Source organism: Larus michahellis, chromosome 14, assembly GCF_964199755.1.
Source record: "Larus michahellis chromosome 14, bLarMic1.1, whole genome shotgun sequence".
NCBI classification, from domain to species: Eukaryota; Metazoa; Chordata; class Aves; order Charadriiformes; family Laridae; genus Larus; species Larus michahellis.
In genome coordinates, this window is record NC_133909.1 from 11,233,227 (window position 1) to 11,253,529 (window position 20,303).

At 46.8% G+C, this 20,303-nt stretch overlaps 1 protein-coding gene across 4 annotated transcripts in view; it reads left to right on the forward strand.

The window, feature by feature from the left end:
* RPTOR (regulatory associated protein of MTOR complex 1) overlaps positions 1-20,303 on the forward strand; it is a 155,904-nt gene that overhangs the window by 34,811 nt on the left and 100,790 nt on the right. For all 4 annotated transcript variants that reach the window (XM_074607399.1, XM_074607396.1, XM_074607397.1 and 1 more), the window contains exons 4-5: positions 9,506-9,664; positions 15,782-15,928. In XM_074607399.1, the coding sequence (XP_074463500.1) occupies positions 9,506-9,664; positions 15,782-15,928 (306 nt within the window). The remainder of the gene's footprint in view (positions 1-9,505; positions 9,665-15,781; positions 15,929-20,303) is intronic.

A 20,303-nucleotide genomic window follows, 5' to 3' on the forward strand; every position in this document is an offset into this window, starting at 1 on the left:
GCCCTGTGCCCGCTCTCCTGGGAGAGACACGGGATTCAGACACCCACAGAAGTTATTATCTCTAGTTCTGCCACTGCGGGTAATTTTTCTGCCGGCTTGTCTGCTATATATTTATGCTGTCCTTATGAAGAGTATTTTTGTTTAAAGTCTTTTAATAAGCTCTCAGAAAGGTTGATGTTAACAAGATCTTCCCAGCCCATTGCTGTAAAAATCCGGTGCCCTGGAAGAGCTGGGCTTGCGTTGCCTTTTTTTGAGGGTTTTGTTGAGGCAATTCGTTATCCAGCATTCCTGATGGGGTAGTTACCGCTCTGGGATACTCCTGATGCACTGAGTGAAGCCTAGGGCAGCGCTGAAAGATTAGAATTGTTTTTTCCTGTACCATAATTCAGAATCAGACTTTAATATACCGGTCACTCAATTAAAAAGGACATATTTCAGTTTTTCCTACCCATACCTATTTTACTCTGCACTGTGAAAGTCACAGGATAAGAACACACAAAGGTTGTATCTCATTTAGTGCTGAGCATCATGCAAAAACACCGTAAATGTGCGTTGTTGCTCCTTAAATGATCATTATTATCTAATAAAAATATTGAAAAGAAAGCAATGGGACATAGATGAAGATGTTTTGATTTCGTCAGAAGTTAAATTGTAGCAGCTGGAATAATAATGGGATGTTGAGGTAGCCTTTGTGGTGAATAGCTGGAAAATAGTAAAAAAGAGGATATTTCTCGTCTCTCCACTTCGTTGCGTTTGTGGAGACGCGCCTGTCGGTGTGGGATAGGGTTGCGTTTCTCCAGTGAGCTCCAGAGTTTTCACCGTAATTCTTTTTCCTGCACAGACCCCCATTCTTGCTTTGGGCCTTTCAATTTTCTGAATGGTCCCGTTGCTCAATATTTCTCTTTAAATGTGTTAAGCTAAGTAAAAGAACGGCGACACCAGTCTTTGCATGACGTTTTGCTTGGGAAGAGCAGTGCCGTCGTCCTGGCAATGCTCCTTTTCATTGTCTTGAATGTTTCTAGGGTGTCAAATAGTTTAAAAAAAGTAAGACGTCAGTGATGTTGCTTTGCTGTGGGGCACACCATAGTCGTGCAATTACATGGCTGTGGAACTGTTTGACATCTGTATGTGCCTGTTTTTTACGTCGAAGCCAGAGTTTGTTCCAGACAGTCGGAGGAATGTGTTGCATCAAACTGGCAGTTGTCCCATAAAAGGTGGAATCGGAATTAATTCAATTTTGTGTTTTTCACTTAAAGGAAAACTAAATCCAGGATTTTCAGTGTTCATTATTAATAGGTCTTCAAACATCTGAGAAACATCTCCGTTGTTTTTTTTTTTATTCTTTGCATATAAGATACTGGTCTGAATTCTCTTACTGTGAAAGTGGTTGTTAACGTGCTGTTACGCATGAGAGGTCCTGCGCTGCCGCACGGCCGCAGCCCTCGCTGTGCTGGGCTTGCTGGGATTCCCCTGGGGAAGGAAGAGGTGGGAGTCGGGAACGGAGGGAGCCGAGTGGGGTCTCAGTCCCCAAAGCACCCTGCCCTCAACTGGGTGAATTCTCTGTCTGTCGTAGAAATAACCCGTGTCTGAAGTTCCTGTGCTGCTTCGTTAGAACGGAGCAGAAGGAAGCGGTCTGGGTTTCAGTGGTGCCCAGGGACAGGATAAGAGGTAACAGGCACAAACTTGACCATGGGAAGTTCCACCTAAACATGAGGAGGAACTTCTTTACCCTGAGGGTGGCAGAGCCCTGGCACAGGCTGCCCAGAGAGGTGGGGGAGTCTCCGTCTCTGGAGATATTCCAACCCCGCCTGGATGCGTTCCTGTGCCACCTGCTCTGGGTGACCCTGCTCTGGCAGGGGGTGGGACGCGGTGATCTCCAGAGGGCCCTTCCCACCCTGTGATTCTATGATTTGCATCCTTCCAGGGCCATCTTCGCACAGCACCGTTGCCATGCCTTTCAGTACGTGTGCTCAAAACTTTAACAGCCCGTTTGATGAAGCTGACTACAGAACTCCTGTGACAATTTTCCTGTCGTTTCAGAACCTGCTATTAGATCTGCTCTCCCCCTTTTTTTTTTCCCCTGGTTTTTTGCTCCCTCGTCCTCACAGAGCACAGTAGCTAAAGTGGCCTGGGGAGCAAGAGCGACGATTTTGAGCCGTGACCTGGATCCCTGGAGCGGCAGCAGAGCGGTTTGTGGGTGGGCGCTGGGCAGGAGGCTCCGGTCCGCACCCAGCCGAGAGGGTGGCACGCAACCCGCGCCTCTCCCACCCTTGGCACTGCTGGCTTCATTACTCTCACTTTTCAGTAACTTATTTCTTTGTAAGGCTTTTTATATTTCGGGTTTTCAAATTTGGGCATTGTTCCAAAAAACACTCTCTTGGAATGATTAGATTGCTGTGATTCCTTTTAATTAAATCATGTTAAGTAGGCTGTCTGCGTGCATGGCAAAGTCTCAGGTTTAACGCATTTTCTGCATTTGGAAACTGGGATTCAGATCTGACCCGAGCCAGAGCGCAGCAGCTGCGCGACATCCTGCCATGGCCCATTTATGGAGAGGTTCACCTTGAGCAGTAGAGCCGCTTTGAAGAATAAGGCAGAAAAGATTATAAATCATTATAAGGCAGAATTAGGCTATCTTAGGAAAATATGTTCGTAACAATAAGGGAAATGCAGCGCTCGCTGCCTTGCCAAGGCCTTTGGGCGTGTGCGGTAGGAAGGCTCTAACACGGGTTCGATGGGCAATTGTCAGGAAGGACACGGCGGTGACTGGTTCTGCATTGGGCTCGCTGGGGGGGACTGGGTTACTCCATGAAATCCAGCCCAGCTTTGCTTTCCGAGTTTATACAGGACTGAGCAATGAGGTAGGAAGACTAGTGTGGAATAGCAAACCCTTCAGTTCTTTTTGGTGCCCGTATCCTGCATATCAACCGGCAGCTCTTCTGTGAGGTTTGAAAAACTCAAAACGCTACAACTGTAGTGATTCTATTTTATTTATTTTACCTGTAGCGGTAACTCTGAAGCTGTGTTTTTCTTGCTTTGTGTGCGCTGTTTTACATGTGGGATTCTTTGCCACCCAGTAGCCATTTAAAAAAAAAAAAACTTCGGAAAAATAAAGCTGTTATACTTTAAACCATTATAGATTCTGGGTAGGATCATGCGTGTGGCTTCTTCTGTAAGGAGGTGTAAAAGACAGTAATTTCTTCTGTTGATAAATCAGGAACGCGTGTTCAGGCGGTCAGCGGAGCAGCGGTGCCAGCGGCTCTGGAGAGGAGCAGAGCTGCTTGCCGGAGCCGTGCCTGCTTTGGGGAATCTTTTCCCTGGCAGTGTGTCCGATGGTAAGGGGGATTTTGATCCCTTCAAGGAGAGATGGGAATGAGAAGAGGGCAGGTATGGACAGAAACTGCTGTGATTTCATGGAGAGCTTCCTTAGCCCCTACACGGCGAATTTTAATTGCTGGGGTAATTTAACCCCCTGCCCACTTCTCTCAGGCTGTTTCTTGCCGGTGCCCTGTGAGCCCGCTCCACACAGGCTTCATCTGCCAAATGCTGTCTAAGGGGCTCAAATCCTGCTTCCCCAGTTATGGCTGAGAATTTCTTGACTTTAAAGTGTGAGCCTCTGACCTTGCACAGAAGATGCCGGCTCTCCGCTCAGACGAGCACAGTTTTACCCTCTTTCCCTTCCTCAGAGCCGTAAGCCCGGGCAGCGGCTTGGAGAGTGAATGTCTCTGCAGCCACCGGGGAAGTCATGGGCATCGCTACGTTCCTCAGCCCGGACTCATCCGAAGCATCCCACCTCAGCAGCGTGGTGTTACTAGGGAAAGCAATTTTGGGATCACGGGCCAACGTGAGTTTTAAAAAATGAAGTATGAATTTATTTTTATGGAAGTTACGCCCATCAGGTTTAGTAAGGTATCTTAGGGATAAAAGGTGAGTGACTTCAGGCTTTTGTTATGCTGAGTGAAAACAGGGCGATATTATAAATTGTAAATAGCAAAGGCTAGGAATGTCAACAGATGCATTTTTCATATAGTTCACATCCGCTGTGCGAAGTGTTGCTACTCTGGCATTGACTCACAGGCACACCGGGGTCTCAATGCTGTGGAGTCTTTCTGGAACCGAGACTGATGTCGTAGGCTGCAGGAAAATGAAAGATCAAGGCTTGAATTTTATAACTTCGATTGGAAAATAGGTTTATCCCTGTATTTATTTTTTTTTTTCAAGGGGAAAAAAATTCATCTCCCCGATGCAAATGCCGTAGTGCTCCAGCGTGGGTCTGTCACCCCGCTGGGCTGGCGAGTGCCAGCGGGGCTGGAAAGCTGGCCTTTCTCCCCGTCGCCCATTAAGAGCTAAGCAGCATCAGCAACTTAAATCACTTATTCCCAAATTGTCACCTTTAGTGCTCCAGGTGGGGCCTGGTCCTGCGGTGAGTTTCCTGCTCTCGGCACCCCAGCGATGGCGGGGGTCGGGTGCCGGTTTCTCACCCGGCAGCCGCAGCCCCTTCCCACGGACCTGCTGAGCTGCGGCCCCTGCCCTGCGGAGCGCGGCGTGGGGATGGCCTGCCACAGGGCCTGCCGCTGCCGCTTTTCCTCGTTCTTTGATTTATGTTTTAGCCTCATTCAAAGTAAAATTAAAAACCCGCAATTAGGTGGAAGTTTCCAAGGCAGAGCCATTAATTTAAGCACAAAAATCCACCAAACTGTGGGAGTTAACTTTACGCAGCCAATACATACCGACATTTCCCAGCGAGATGGGAGTTGACGAACACAGTGAATTGGTTTTTCCCCTTCAGACAGAGGGGTTACTGCTATCCCCTGCTAATCAGTAAACATGTGGGTGTTTTATTTATCCTTTGAAAGAACTAAATCCCTCGTGAAGCAAAAGGGACACTGCTCGTGCTTTATCGCCGCTGCTGGTTGTGGTTTGTGTGGGAGCCCCGGTGTCCGGCGCGGCTGGGTGAGGCGCGGGCTGGCTCTCAGCTGGAGCTCTGCTTTATCTGCCCGCTGGTGGTTCTCCCCCGGTGTTTTCCCACCCTTGCCAATTGCACGGGTGGTGTCAGCCTCGCGCGCTCGTCCTGGTGAACAGGGCCCGGAGCTGGCGTAGATCCTAAGGATGGTTTCCAAACCAGGTATAGCCAGAATGTTGCTCTCGTCTTGAATACGGAAACGATATGATTTGGATAGATCACATTTTTAGAGAATCCCTGTTTTCTTTCTTAAAGGTGATTCCTTTGATTTTCTCGTGATAGGAAATTTGGAAATAATTTGGAAAGTCGTTCTGAGAGAGCACGTCAATAGGCAATCAGCATAACTGCTTTAGAGCAAAACCGTCTCACTTCAAATTTCAGCATTAAGCACAGTTAATGTTAATGGCCGCAGCAAAATCATCGAGCCCCTGCACGTGGTATTTAGCCCCAGACTGTTTTCTTTTCCCGTTTTGGGTGCCAGAGCGTCTTCCTATTGAAATTCCTCCTATTTCCCACAACTTTGTCAATACAATATTTTGTCAGTCCAGAAGTTTGTGGTATACTGAAATTTGAAATGTCTTAAAAATTAACATAACTGTATTTTTAAAGAAGTACACAGGAAAAAGGTTGTATAAACCAGTGAGTGTTGTGTAAAAGTGTGGCAATATTACATAAAAAAGCACAACTTAATTTTGCCTGCGTGAGTAGAATGATGAAGATTGTCCGGATCAGGCACCACAAAGTTACTGCTTTTGACAGGAGCTCTTCAGTGAGACACTGAGGTGACGAGAAAATCAAATTCACAGCAGAAAGGCAGCTGACAACACCATCAGCGATTCAGGCTTGTCCATCACGGCGCTCCGGTCGGGCTCTTTGGCAGCTCTGACGCTCCGACTGCAGCATGGGCTGGGAGCAGCGGGTAAACGGCTGGGCATCCTCTGCAGAGGAATCGGAGCCTGGTTTGTCTTGTCTGATAATTGCGTCAGAAGCAAAGACTCCTTGCCAAACACCAGGAAATAGCTGCTATCGACACCTAAGAGAGGGCAGGGAAGGCCAGCATGGTCCTCAGAGGCAGGAACAGTCTGCAACTGGTCAAAAGCTCATGAAACCAAAGGGAAAACAAAACATAAAGCCTCGTTGCGTGTCTGCGTGATTTCAACAGAAGTTGCTGAGATTATTAAGCCCAACAGACCTTTCCAGGGCTTAGGTTAGGATTTCTGTTACCTTTTGCACTAATGACTGCTTGAAAGCCTCTGTTCGGAGGTGGAAGGGAAGGAATGGAGCACAGCATCACCAGGGAAGACAAATGAGCGGTGACGGAAGGAGATGTGGGAGGGCGACAAAGGGAAGCTATTCATCAGAGGGGTGGTGATGCTAAAATGCAAAGTTTTCATACGAGAACTAAAACAGTGTTTAAAAAATGCTTCTTCATACAGTGAAAGGAAAGGTAAATCTGTTGAATCGGTGAATGCTCCTGGACCAGCCCACCTGGGTGTCGCCGTGTCAAACGCCACGGGACGCTGTAGGGCTGGTCCTCAGTAACATGTTGTGGTGCTGGGTGGGGGTGGTAGCGCAGGGGGAGCAAGGTTTTTATGCTGCTTCTCTACGTTTTTCTCAAAGATCTTCAGTTTCTATAGTTCCATTCTGGAAGGAGACCTTACTTGTTTTTAGCAGTTATTAAAAATAGCACCCTGTCCCCCAGAGCATCACATAAGAGTGAGCTCCTCCTCTCCCCCCAAAACTCACGCCCCACACCCCAGTCAGATGAACAAGCCCTGAGCGTTTCTTGTAATTGCTGTACTTATTCTCCTGGTATTTTTTGCACACTGATGAAAAAAGCCTTGAAGATATTTTTGGGGGGGGGGGGGGGGGAAGAAAAAAAGAAAGACACCAGCTGGTCTAGTTTGTTCCTTGGCTCCCTGTTTCTTGTTGTATGTGTGTAAATGATGTGCAATAAACCCACGCCTGGCAGTCCTGAGCCGACGGGAAGGACTGAGGCTGTCTGCTTGGTTACGGGCTCCCTCCTCCCCTTTCATTCTTCTCAGCCTTGTGTTTCTCGGTGCACAAATAATATGTTTACAGTTTGGATCTTTAGATCTACAGGCTTTAGTTTTAGAGTATGAATTCACCTCCATTAATTGTGAGCTGTATTTAATATTTATGCTGAAAGAACGTGAGGAGTGTTCGAATGAGCGTGCTCTCCTTTGAAAAAAAAGGAGCTGAAAAATTACCAGCCACTCGGGTTATAGTGTCTTGTAAAGATGCCAGCGGGCAGAACGTGATTTAAGGTGCACATTTTGCAAATCAGCGCCTTCATAACAACAGTGAAAGGAGAGAGAAGGAGCTGTGGGGGGATCCGTGTTAAGATTAATACAGCCTCTTATCTTTACTTAGTGCGGAACTTCCCAGAAAGGATGAGTGTGTCAGATCGCTGGTTCTTTCTTAATATTTTTTCTCCTTTTGCTTGCTTTTCCTCGTTGTTGTAATCATGTAAATGATGCCGTTCATTGTATCCATCTTGCCTGTTGGCTTGAGATGCTGAATATTAATTGAACAGCATGATGTCAGTTTTTCAAGCTTCATAGATAAGCAAAACATTTTTCTATTAAAGTGCTTCATCCTTTTTTACTGTGCTATTTTAAGACTTTCTTATCTTTGTAATACGAGAAAGCCTAAGAAGCCCAAAGTTCTGAGACCTTGATTTGGTTTATAAACAGGCTTTCAAGAGCAGATTTTGTAGAGGTACATATACAATTGTCCTGATCTTAAACTTGGTTCTTTATTTCAATACATCGGCTTTAATTTTTTTAAGCCATTGTGATTCTGGATTCTCAGTCTCTCTCCGCAGATCTCCAGAAGAGAGGAAGAAACAGGCTTTTATCTTTCAAAGGACAGTCGAAAGACTTTTTGTTATTATTTGGCCTTGCTTCAAAAAAATGCACTTTTGAGTATGAGAAAGCAGACTGCATGGGCATCTTGAACTTAGCCACGTAAAAATGTTTTTGAAGCACTGGAATTTTTTTAAGCTTTTTTTTTTTTCTTCCTCAAACACAGAAATGTGCTCTGATTTATGGACTTGTAGAGCTGTACAGCTGGGAACGGCAATGGAGTGTCCACAGCCAAAGTTGCGAGCAGACTGAATATAAAATTCTTCCAAAAGCAAGAGTTGGTTGCCAAGGGCTCTCGAGCAGTTTTCCCTCTTTTTACCCAGCTGCCTGAATATCAGATTCCTGGGACTTTTGTGCACTTTCATCTTGAGGATGGTGGTGTCTTAACGCATGGGCTGGTGTTGAGGTGAGGTTGTGAGATACTGTTACGTCCATAACCCGTCGTTAGGGAGGGGTGTGCAGTACGGTCTGGAGTAACCCGGTGCCTGATTTTAGCAGCTAATAGTAAGTTAATTTGAAAGTATGTTAGTGTTATGCTAGATTACTTTGATTTTTTTCCTGTTTTTGTCTGTCACTGAATGTTGAATAATATTGTCACACGCTCGCTGATGGCACATTCATTCGTTTTTCTGTAACTCTGTAGTTTCTCTAGCCTCTTTTAGTGTCTGCCAGTAACTGGTCTGCTTTTAAAACTGCTGAGCGCTTGGTCAGCAGTCTTCCCCGTGCCTCTGCCGCGTGAAGAGCAGACGAGGCCCACTGAGGTGTAGCTGTTCAGGGCCTGGAGGAGCCGGTAGCGCTGATGAGCTGCTGGGACGGAGAGAGCTGCGAGCGCAAAGCAGCCCCGGTACTGGAAACGAGCGTGGCCAGGGTGGAGGTGGTACAGCTGCAGGAAGTTGCCCGTGTTTCTCTTTGGAGACAAACTTTTTGCCATAAAAGTTTTCACTGTGTCTGCTGTGGGTCCCTGTAGAAAAAGCAAGACTCCATCTAGGTTTAACGTATTTGCAGAGGTGTTGGCCAGGCTTCTGTTACACCTGTCTTATTAATAAAAGGGGAACTAACCGGTCACGGCTTAGGAAGAGGATGAGGCTGATGCTATTCTTGTTCCATGAAGGACAGCAGTCTGACCTTCTCCTCTCCCCTTCACCCTGGTGCTGTTGCTTTTAAGGCTTGAAGCAAGAGCTGTGTCCCTTTTCCAGGCGGGAGGGAAGGAACACTTCAGTATGAGATTTGAGGTTTACAGAATATCTGATTTCTACTATTTTCTGTCTTAAAGAGGGAAGTTTGTTCAGTTGGAGATGTACAGGGTATGAATTTGAGGATCAGAGAATTGTGCAGAGTTATTTTTGAGGCTGCCTAATGTTGAAAACATATGTGACCTTCCTAAGGCATTCTGAATGTCGGTAATCCCTGGGCGAGACGGATGGGAGTTGAGAGATGCGATAAACTCAGTCAAACCCGTGCTGTTACTGCATGTGCAATCCCACACGCCAACAGCAGACATATTTTGTTTATTCAGCTCTACAGTAAATGTTTTGTGTTTTCTTTTTCCAACGTAACGAGTTTATATACATGCTTCTATCTTAACTAGGTGCCTGCATCTTAAATAGATTTGCTTTTACATTTAAAATGATTATCTCACATTTTATGTTACTAGGCCAGGTACAAGCAGAGTCTTGACCCTACGGTGGATGAAGTTAAGAAACTGTGTACGTCTCTGCGCCGAAACGCCAAGGAAGAGCGGGTACTTTTCCACTACAACGGACATGGCGTGCCCAGGCCAACAGTAAATGGGGAGATCTGGGTCTTCAATAAGGTGCGTCTTTGCGCAGCAGTGCTGCTCAGCTGAGTCTGCTTCGCTTCCCTAAATTCTGTTAGAGAACAACTGCATTTTCAGGGTTTAAAATGTGTTCACAGGTATTATTTTTTTTTGACCCCCCTGCTGACAGCTGTTTGCTTTCCTCCTGTTCTCGGAGTCCTGAGAGCGCACGGGTCGTCCCTCCCCTCCCGGGGGGCAGCGCGTCTCCTCTGGGGTGCACCAAACCCCGAGGAGCAGCTCTCTCACGTGCTGCTCCTCAGAGGCAGCGCCCGGCTCTGCCCTGGCCGGGCAAACCGTGGGGCTCCCCGAGGGCCTTGGCTTTGCTGCCTTATGTCACTGGCTGGCTGTTAAGTCCTTCGCATAAAGTTTATGCTTAAAATGTCTCCTGACCCTGACCAGCCGTTGTTCAGGCCAGCTGGAGATCCTGCCTGAGGACAATAAAGATCGTGGCTGGCTCTGAGCGGAGCACAGGGTGCTGGAGAGCCTCGAGCACAATCTCGTAGGTATCTTCTCTTTTTTTAAAGACCTTTGTCGCTTCTGCTTAGCCCTGGTTTGTAGCCATAATTTGTACATCTATGTAGATCACATGCAACACCTGTCCAGTAATGCCGAATGTGACCAAAATGTACTTTGCTTTCCTTTTAGTTACGGTATTTAGTGTCTGTTAAAGGCAACCGAGTTGGAATGGAGTCTTAGGAAATGGAGGGAAACTGCTTGAAGCTGAAAAGTACATTCAGCTGACATAGGACTTGCATTCGTTATTATAGATATGCTCCTATTTTATTTTGGGGGCTCATTGAGCTGCTTTTCTCATACTTCACATGTATTATTTTTATAATTGAATGAGCATTCACTCATAATTTGAAAGAGCAGGGTCGCAGGGAAGGGGAGAAAGTGCAAGAGGGCATCCCTTTGTTGTGGTGCGTCTATATTGGAGACTTGATTAGTATTCAGACTGATAAACAATCGATCTGAATGCTAACTCATTTTGAAGCTGAGTTTGGTGTTTAAGAAGAAATGGGAGTGACCTTCTTCTTCCTTAACAGCCAGTGGGTAATAAATAAGCCAGAAAGAATGCTGGGCTGAGCGCGTTACACCTGGAAGAGGAGGAAATTGCTGCTCAGTGAAGTTGTGTGTCGTGCCCGATGCTTTATTAAGAGCTGACTGGGTATTTGCCAGTTCGCTGCAGCATCCGCCGGCCGATGTGGTGGGGACGCCGCTGGAGCTGAGGAGCTGAGGTCTCGCTGCTTTGTCTTACTGACTGTGGAAAAACCTGGTTGTCGTAGAGCTTGATGGGGAAAGGTGAAACTTAGTAATTTTTGCACCATGTTACCAAATATTGGCTTTTTAAAAAAATAAATAGTCAGGAGTAGAACTTTTCTTTTAAGCAAAGGATTAAATTTAAGGGAATACCGGGGGAAAACAGTCAGCATTGGTTAGAAATCGGTCCTCAGGAATTCGGTCTCAGATCTAAGCAGAGGCTCACATCATTGCCCTCTCGAATTGAAATAGTGGAGGTACTGAAATTTGACTGTGCTGACATTTTAAACTTAGGAAGTCTCAGTTATAAGAGCATGAAGGCAGCACTGAAAGGGACCTTGAGATCATCCGAGCGAGGGGCCAGAAGGGTGAAACGGGCCTTGCTGGTGGATGGGACGTGTTTCAGGCTGACCTGTGTTTGACGAAGCAAATAAAACGTGTTGGGTTTTTCCCACGGGGCTGGGCTGAGCGTCTTTCTCCTGCTCCTGGGACCCGAAGCACTGGGACGCGTGGTCCCGGGAGGCTCCTTGGGCCGGACGCAGGGTTTGGGTGGGGGTGCTGGGGGGCCTGGGGGTGGCGGGGCAGGCAGGAGAGGCGACATCGGCTTTAGTTCAAGGGCAGGAGACAGCAATGAATTCTGAGAGTCTGCCCAGACATTTCAATATGCCTTTGTTCTCCCTCTGTACATGCTTGTTTTTCCTTTCCTTTTTTTTCCTCCCATAAGATTGGTGTGCAGCCATTGTGGGCTGATGGCGGGGGTGGTGACAGAGAGGACTTCTCCCTGCCGCGGCCGTGGTTGTGCTGAGCTGCCAGTGCCTGCGGTGCCGGGGCTCTCCGGGGTGCAGGGACGCGTGCACCCATCGCCGATGCTTTGCTGCCCGTTTGCTGTGAGGGGGGAAGAAGCGAAAGCAGCTTTGCAGCGCTGCCATCAGAGAGCCGGGGAACTTAGAGCACCTCAGTGCCCACTCAATTTTTTCTTTCACCCACGTCCCCTCTAACAACCAGCCATCTTTGGAAATCCTACTTTTGCTGTCACAAAACGCTTAGGTTTGTTTATTCCTCGTGTTTTGCAAGAGGCTGCAGCTTTCAGCTCCTACTGAAGCTTGTGGTGCCAGGAATGTCATGGTGTTGTCAGAACACCCCAAGCAGTTCTGTGTTTGGGGCTGGAGGAGGGATGATGCGGCGGGGGGAAGAGCACATGGCTGCTCATCTCCTCTCTCCTCTAGCGCCAGGGATTATTTAAACCTCCCGACACGTGCCAGCAGGCTATCAGAGACAGCAAAGAGATGGAGGGGTGTAGGAGCACTTTGTGATGATGCTGGAGAAAGTTCACGTAGTATTAGATCTTCATTAATATACCCCCCTTAATTTCACAAGAGTTGGTATTTTAAAATTAATTTAGATCTCTGCCCTTGCACAGTTGGTGCTCTGTCTGAAATGATGTTTTAAAATGGTAATATAAGGAGAACGCTTCTCTCCTGTGCTTTATGATCTACTCTTCTGACAAGCCGTCTGCTGTGCAGCAGGGAGGGTTCGCTGACAGAGGGGCTGGCGCTGGACGGACGCGTCCCTGGAGGTGCCGCGGCACCCGGGGTGGGCGCCCTGCGTGCCCCGGGGGAGCAGCCGGCCCCCAGCCCTGTCGGAGGGACGGCCCCCATCTCTGCGCACTGCAAGAACCCTTCCTCGCACGGCAGGAGTGTGCTCAGGAGAGATTAAGCGTGGTATATTCTGACACGTAGATTAAAAAAGATAAAACCTTCACGCAGTATCTTGTAGCCTGATCGACTTCGGCTGCACATCTCAGTCCCTCCATCCAGTGACCAGTGCTCCCAGTGCCACTGGAGGGCAGGGAAGAGGAAGGACTATGGGACAGTTTGGATAAGGCACTTGAAAAGCCCATGAAGGCTTTTATAGTGCTTTAGTTTGTAATTTTTGCTTTGCAGCTCGACAAACAAAACGTTCCTGAACCCTTTTGGTTAGGGAGATAGTAAGTTGTATAGAAAGAATTGAGGATGAATTCCCATAGGTTCGTTGCCACAAGGTTCATTTCCTGAGATTTCTGAGGGATTCCACGGAGTTCAGAAATCCCAGGACAGAAGCTGAACACAGCAACTTTCTGAGGAAGCTTTTTCACTTTAGAGAGATCTCTTTAGAGACTGCTTTAGAGAGATCTCCCTCCGACAGGGCTGGGGACCGGCTGCTCCCCCAGGGCGCTCAGGGCACCCACCCCGAGTTCCGCGGCACCTCCAGGGACGTGTCCGTCCAGCGCCAGCAACTTTCTGAGGAAGCTTTTTCGCTTTAGGGAGATCTCTTTAGAGAATCGCTTCAAGCGTTTCATCTTAGATAGGAAAAGGAAAGAGAAATTGTACCATGCTTTGGAAGGAAAGATCATTTTGAAAATGTCCTTTTCCTTGGTCTGTTACGTCTTATTGTTGCACAAAAAGACGTGAAATGTGTGCGCAGTCAGAAGCAAGTTCTGCTGCTGATGTGAGAATACGAAACAGAAAATGTGCCTCATCATTGTGTTCCTGTTAAGTCCTTTGGAACCTATTTCCACATCGCTCACCCTCTCCCCAGCTCTGCTCAGACACCCTCCGTTTGGCCAGAAGGGCACCAAGCCGCAGCCTGCTCCCGGCCGGAGCAGGTCGCCAGGGCTCGGTGCTCTGGGGACAGGCGTTACAAGCCAGTGCTTAATTACGGAATTGTACGTGAGTTTGCTGCAGGGTTCCTGCTCCCGCTTGCTGCTCAGTATCAGCTTACAAAGGAGGGGTCGAGACAGTCCTTGTACACCCGTTCATTTGGCATTACCTGGGGTTTTACCAGAGTTTGAAGACGCAATAACACACTTTTCATATATTTATTGTGAGTGCTGCTGTATTTATAAGGAGCAGTGTCCTCTTTCTAGTTTGGCTTGCTGCTATTTTCTGAGAAAATCCCAACATGGTATCAGAAAGGTAAAAATGAACCCACCCACACACCCACCCCGGCTTCAAACGTGTTTAATTCTGAAGTTCTGGGGAACGTCTCTGCAAAATATGAAGAATGTGGTTGGGTTTTTTTAATATTTTTGAGTTGCTCATTAATCGATCGGTTATGAAATCTGTTCAAAATCAGTTTCTCGTTTGGTTGTTGGTTACGTCGTTCCTGTAAGCGGTCACAGAGGGACGCTGGGACTTGCGTTAATAGAGCAGAAACTTCCCCGCTAAAAACCCCAGCCCATTCTGAGGACAAACCGCAGGGACACACAGCGTGGCTCCCAGCGTGGCAGGGGCAGGGTGAGCAAGCATCAAAAGAGCACCCTGAGCGAGCACGCTAGAAAACTATTCGTTAACACTCCTTTTTTCTTCAAACTACCTCATTTACATATCATTAGCAAATTTGATAAGTTATGTGTGACCCCCGCGGTAAAGTCGGAACATAAAGTTCTTCTGTTTTGAAATACCACAGTATTAATCAGAGCTATAATCCGATCTTAACTGTGGCGATATGCATTATAAATACAAAGTTAAAACAATGCATGCCCATAAAATCTCACCCGTTACACGTGTCAGGGCAGACTTTTTAATATATAACTTACTCTGATTGGAATGTGCTTAAACGGAGTGGTGTCCTTCGAAAAGGTCTGGGCCGAGGGCGAGTTGTTCATCTCTCATTCTACCCTGCAAGAATCTGCAAAGTTCCCAGCTCCCTAAAACTTTGGCTTTTATAAACAATTTTTCCTATTAATTTTAATGAAACAGCCGAAACTGTTATATATGGGCAAAACTGGATTTTGAAATGACTTCCTATTTCCTACCTTATCTAACATACGGTTTATGATCACTTCTGTCTTTATATCCGCTGATATGTGTCCTTGAAAATTTGATTCTTGTGAAAGTTTACTGGTTTTATTACAGCTATTCTAAGTCTCTTGACTTTAAATGGGAGTTATGATCCCATCCATCACGCTGCTGACGTTAATAGGAACGTCGCGGCGTTCATGGAGATTTTGGGCAGAGTTCGGCGCTGACGGCCCATGGCCAGGTTCCCTCTGGCTGCGGATGGGACGGGTCTTTGGCCGCTGGCGGTTTGGAGGGACCCGCAGGCCCAACCGACAGAAATCTGCTCGGGTTTATATTCAGTTCTGCCACTTGGCTTAGCGTGTGGCCCTCCATAGCTAATTTTAAAGGTCTGATTTTTGATCCTCCTTGTATTTTAAGAAGCTCTTGCCTCCAATTATTTGGGGGTTAAGGTGGAAGAGAAGGAACAAAATACTTCATATTTACAGGAACTAAATTGTCGGTACTTCCCTTTGCTGAAGGCAGGCTTTGTTGGTTTTAATTTTATTGGATAATTCTGAAGCACAGAAGTTAAAGGCTGTAATAAAATTATGAAGCATCTCATTAAACTAGGATGGGGTGGCTGCTGATGGGCTATAGAGCCTTAATTATCAATCTTGATTTATTGATGGAGTCTTCAGTTTGAGACGTTTGATGTTAAATTAAAGACAGCTGGTTTACATCCTTCATCAGTGTTGCAGCAATGTGAGATAAAATTGGACAGTTAAATGCTGATTGGGCTGTTAGCGCATATCACAGCACTCTGAGTTTCAGAATTTTAGTTTAGGGATTAGCATTTCAGACAATACCACCGCAAAATCTACTTGCCGCTTGTGTTGGTGTTGTGCCGGTAGTCCTCATTAGTAGCAGATGTTGATTGGTATTTGTGTTGATTAATATGCTCAATGTTCAGTCTAGGTTTTATTTTGTGATTTTAGAACTGGAATTTTTTTGTGTGTCATTTATTGTCTCACTAGTGAAAGTTCTGCTGCTTCTCTGCCTCTTGGTAACTCGAGTGTCTCTTTTCTTCTTCCAGAACTATACTCAGTATATTCCTCTCTCCATATACGACCTGCAGACTTGGATGGGGAGTCCTTCCATTTTTGTCTACGATTGCTCTAACGCTGGCCTTATCGTCAAGTCCTTCAAACAGTTTGCACTACAGAGGGAGCAGGAGCTGGAGGTGAGATCTCAGGCTGTCGCAAAGCTTTCGCTGGGGTTTGGGCCGCAGGGTTAAGTTTAAGCTTGCTTTGCTCCGTACAGCTGAAAAATGTGTTTAAAGCTATGTTGGAAGGCAAATTAATTTGCAAATAATTTTGCCGCTCCAGTCTTTCTGGTTCAGTTTCCTATCCTATTAAACTAGGAACAATTTTTAATACAAGCGCTAATTAAATGGTAACGTTAATAGAATCAATTTGTGCCCTAATGGTCTTTTCTGACGAGATAGATGCTGAGGTGAACTAGACATATTTATTTTAGTTGCAAAAGTCTAGTATCTGGGTATGTATTTGGATGTAGTTAAAGTTTTGCGCTGTTGAACTGAACGTAAAAATGCAAACCGAAATAAAACGAACCCGATACACGGCGGGGGTGTCACTGGTGGTTTCAGTTTCACAGACTGCTTGAGTTTAATGTGTTTCTAATGAAAAGCTGTCTTTCGTTGCAAATGTAGTTACTAATAAATTTAGTGAAGTGAATCTGAAATGCGAAGTGGAAGGTAAGAGGTCAGGATTCGTTGTAGAGCAGCTTGGATGGTTCGACTGCCCATTGCCAGCAATTCCTGCTAGCTCTAGCTTGCAGGGAAAGCACATTTTTAAAAGGTAAACTTCTTACACTCTCACAGTTCTAAGACATTGTTTTGTTTGTTGTTTTTTTTTTTTTTAAAAAAACAAACCACAACTTCAAGGAAGGAATATTAATTAATCAGGCAACTGACTGTCATAAATACAACCTTCAAGCAGATACTGACAGTATCCCTGGCTCTAATTCTTTTAATTCTAAATTCCGCTTTTGGAGGTGCTTTTGTGGTGACTCTTTTGGCAGGTGGAAATTCCATTCTGCTGACAGAAAGCAGCCCAATAGCTTGAGATGTGCAGATTGTTTCATTGTTCCTTCTCCTCAGCCGGGGATGATGCCATACTTTGTAAAGACAAGAAACTTCCCAAAGCCTCTGGCTTGGGAAGAACATGAAACTGCGAGACACAGATCAATAGTACGGGTAACAGATGCCTTTTGAAGGTTGCCATCTTTTTAAGTCAAGGGAAGTGTCTGGTGGTCGTACTCTGCTCTCCTTTTTCAGGATTTCCTATCAGCTTGAGACTTTCTTTGTGATATTTTTCGGAGCCTTTCTCTTTTGCTTGTACAACGCACCCGTCTGGATTTTTGTTTTGTTTTCTCATTCTGTTCCTAAGCAGGTTAAAAATGAGCCTAACTTTACCCTTTCTTTCCCTGCTTTGTTCATGAATTTCCTTTTTCCTTGGCTCTTGCTGAGCTCTGGACTGACTCTGGAGCTGTGTGGGAAGGGAGGTGGCCGCGGGTGTCCCCGTTGGGTTCTGCTGGGTGACAGGTACGTGGCTGGGGCGAAGCCTGTGCAGGGAAGGGCGGACGGACGGCGCTGGCTGCAGTGAGGCGCTTGGGTACCGTGAGAGAGACGGGCACAAGTAACGATGCCAGCCTTTATTACAAGAAGAATACTAAATTCCATTCGAATCCTAAATTCTGGGGTTTTTTTCATTTGCAAAACATGTGGGGTTACAGAGGAAACCTGCTTTGGTATTTCTTCTCTTTGCAACACAGGTTAAAACTACCAGTTACTTCCATTATGAAAACACTTTCAGGGTCGTACGTCAGCTTTCCATTCTCTATCTTTAGATTTCCTCGCTAAAGTCTTGCTGAGATAACGGCTTATTATAATAGAAAGCAGAAGATTTGGTCACAGATAGCGAAGTGCCTACAGGGTCATACAAAGCATGGTTGAGAATTCATTTGGGAAACTATAAACTATTGAATTGTTCAAATTCATGAAAAGTGAAGTAGAGCTGGAGCTGGTACTGGGAGGGGCTGCTGAGAGCGATCAAGATAATTGTCAGCCCATCTCACCGAAGGGAGATTAGAGGAGTTTGCCTTTCTCTGTAGTCGCACAGGGAAGGCCGAGGGAAGGCAGGGCTATTTAGTTTACATTTTTTCAGGATCCCTTGTTTTTGGATAGCAGAGAGCGCTTGCCAGGCGCCATCAGATTTTACGGTTCCACCAGAACTGTAAAAATTAATTACAACACGCTTATAGGTATGCTTGCAACCCCATTACATTTGGCTTTCATTGTTCATGGAATATAAAGGCTGGTACTCTTTCTTAATGTAAAATCTAAATCCTCTTCCGTCTCCAAAGAGAGAAAGCACAAAAAGAAATGAGAACTCGGGAGTGCTAGAAAAACAGTTAACGCTTCTCTGAGATACCTGAGAAAAGCTCATGTTGTAGCGCTGTGTGGTGCATTGTCTTCTTTATAGAGCTGCTCCGAAGTAGCACTTGGAGAGTAAATACATTTTTTCCCTTTTGTTAGTAAATAAAGTATGGCCGGTGTGCGTGAGTGAATCATAGAATTGTCAGGGTTGGAAGGGACCTTAAAGATCATCTAGCTCCAACCCCCCCTGCCCTGGGCAGGGACACCTCCCACTAGATCAGGTTGCTCAGAGCCCCGTCCAGCCTGGCCTTGAACCCCTCCAGGGATGGGGCTTCCACCACCTCTCTGGGCAACCTGTTCCAGTGTCTCACCACCCTCATGGTGAAGAACTTCTTCCCAACGTCCAGTCTGAATCGACCCATCTCTAGTTTTAATCCATTCCCTCTAGTCCTACCATTACCCGACATCCTAAAAAGTCCCTCCCCAGCTTTCTTGGAGGCCCCGTTAAGATACTGGTAGGCCACGATAAGGTCTCCTTGGAGCCGCCTTTTCTCCAAACTGAACAACCCCAACTCTCTCAGTCTGTCCTCACAGGAGAGGTGCTCCAGCCCTCTGATCATCCTCGGGGCCCTTCTCTGGACACGTTCCAGCACGTCCATATCTTTCTTGTAGCAGGGGCTCCAGAACTGGACGCAGTACTCCAGGTGGGCAGATAGGAAGAAGCCTATGGGTTCCAGTAAGAAGAGGAATTTGTATTCCAGAGGCAGGACCCGTCCTGCCATCCCCTGGCGGACAGACTCCCATTGACACCAGCTTCTATCTGCAGGAGATGGCGGCGGGGGCCGAGGCTGGAGGCAGATGCAGCTCTGAAGGCACCAGAGCCAGCTCAGCTGTGACTGGCTTTTGGTGGGATGGGGAATGGGCAGATGTGGAGATAACTGTGTCATTTGATTGTAGCTCTGTATTGTGTATTTACAGGGCAGTGATTAAGCTAATAAAGTCTGCCAATCCCCATCATTCCTAATATGTCACGGTGTTGCGAACTGTAAGTTTGGTGCTACTGATGCAGGGACTGGCGCGTTCCCTGCGCTCTGGGAGACGTGGACTGTCTCAGAGAAATATCTGTGAATTGGTTTAATTTCCAACTGGATGGGCAGTTAAGCTAAGGGTTTGGTTTAATATGTGGGTAAACAAAAGTACGTATTTTGCAGATAAGAAATATCCATTTAGCAGCACAACGTGGTTATGATGTGTGATAAATTAGTTTAAGATTCAAAATGTATATTTTCCAGTTGATCCTGCCTTTATTTGTTTTGGTTTTGTCCTGCTATTTGTATCAGAAAGCAAGTGTTTTCCTGCCCCAAAAGACACTTTTCAGACCTGGAAACTGACCCCGGGTTATAGAAACAGGAGTTCCTGCTCCTGCTTTCCCAACTGATGCGGGGTCGGGCAGGACAGGGGTAAGGCCCGGGTGGGTGCTGGGTGGGCAGAGTGCGCGGACGGCCGCGGGCACCATGGGAAGGTGGGGATGAGCCCGCGCTGCAGAGCCGGCAGCAACCCCAGAGCCCACCCTGGGCACCCACCGTGGGGCTCCGGGCTCCGCACGCTGCCTGGGGTGGAAGGGGTGGCTCTGGGAGCTCTGAACCGTCTCATCAGCTCACCCTGGTGATCCTGTGAGCGGATACAAATGACCGTAATTCTGGAGAACTTAACAGGCACTTCAAGTGTGCTGTGCTAACAATGATAAAACGGTAGGCTGGTTATTTCTGATTAATTTTCGGTGTAATTGTGACATTGTGTTGCCTCTGACTCACGCTGGTTTCATACAGCAAAGCTCTGCCATCCTAAGGTCCCAGTTGAGACGTGCCGCGGTGAAGGCTGAAATCTGTCTGCTGTATCCCGTGCAGCAGAGCACGCGGCTCACTTTTTGATTTTTCAACTTCATTGTTAGAATTTTCCAGCAGCGTACCTTGCAGTTGTGGGCCGCCTCGCTGTGTTCTTCGGCTGTGCGGGAGCTGGGCGCTGCGCTGGGGGTGCCGCTTGGTTTTCCCCGTCAGCAGGGTACGTGACTAACGAGTCCTAATTGGAGCTGAGGAACTCACAGCTTTTATTTTTCCATCTCCAACAGTAATTCTCCAAAAATTAGCTTAATGACAGC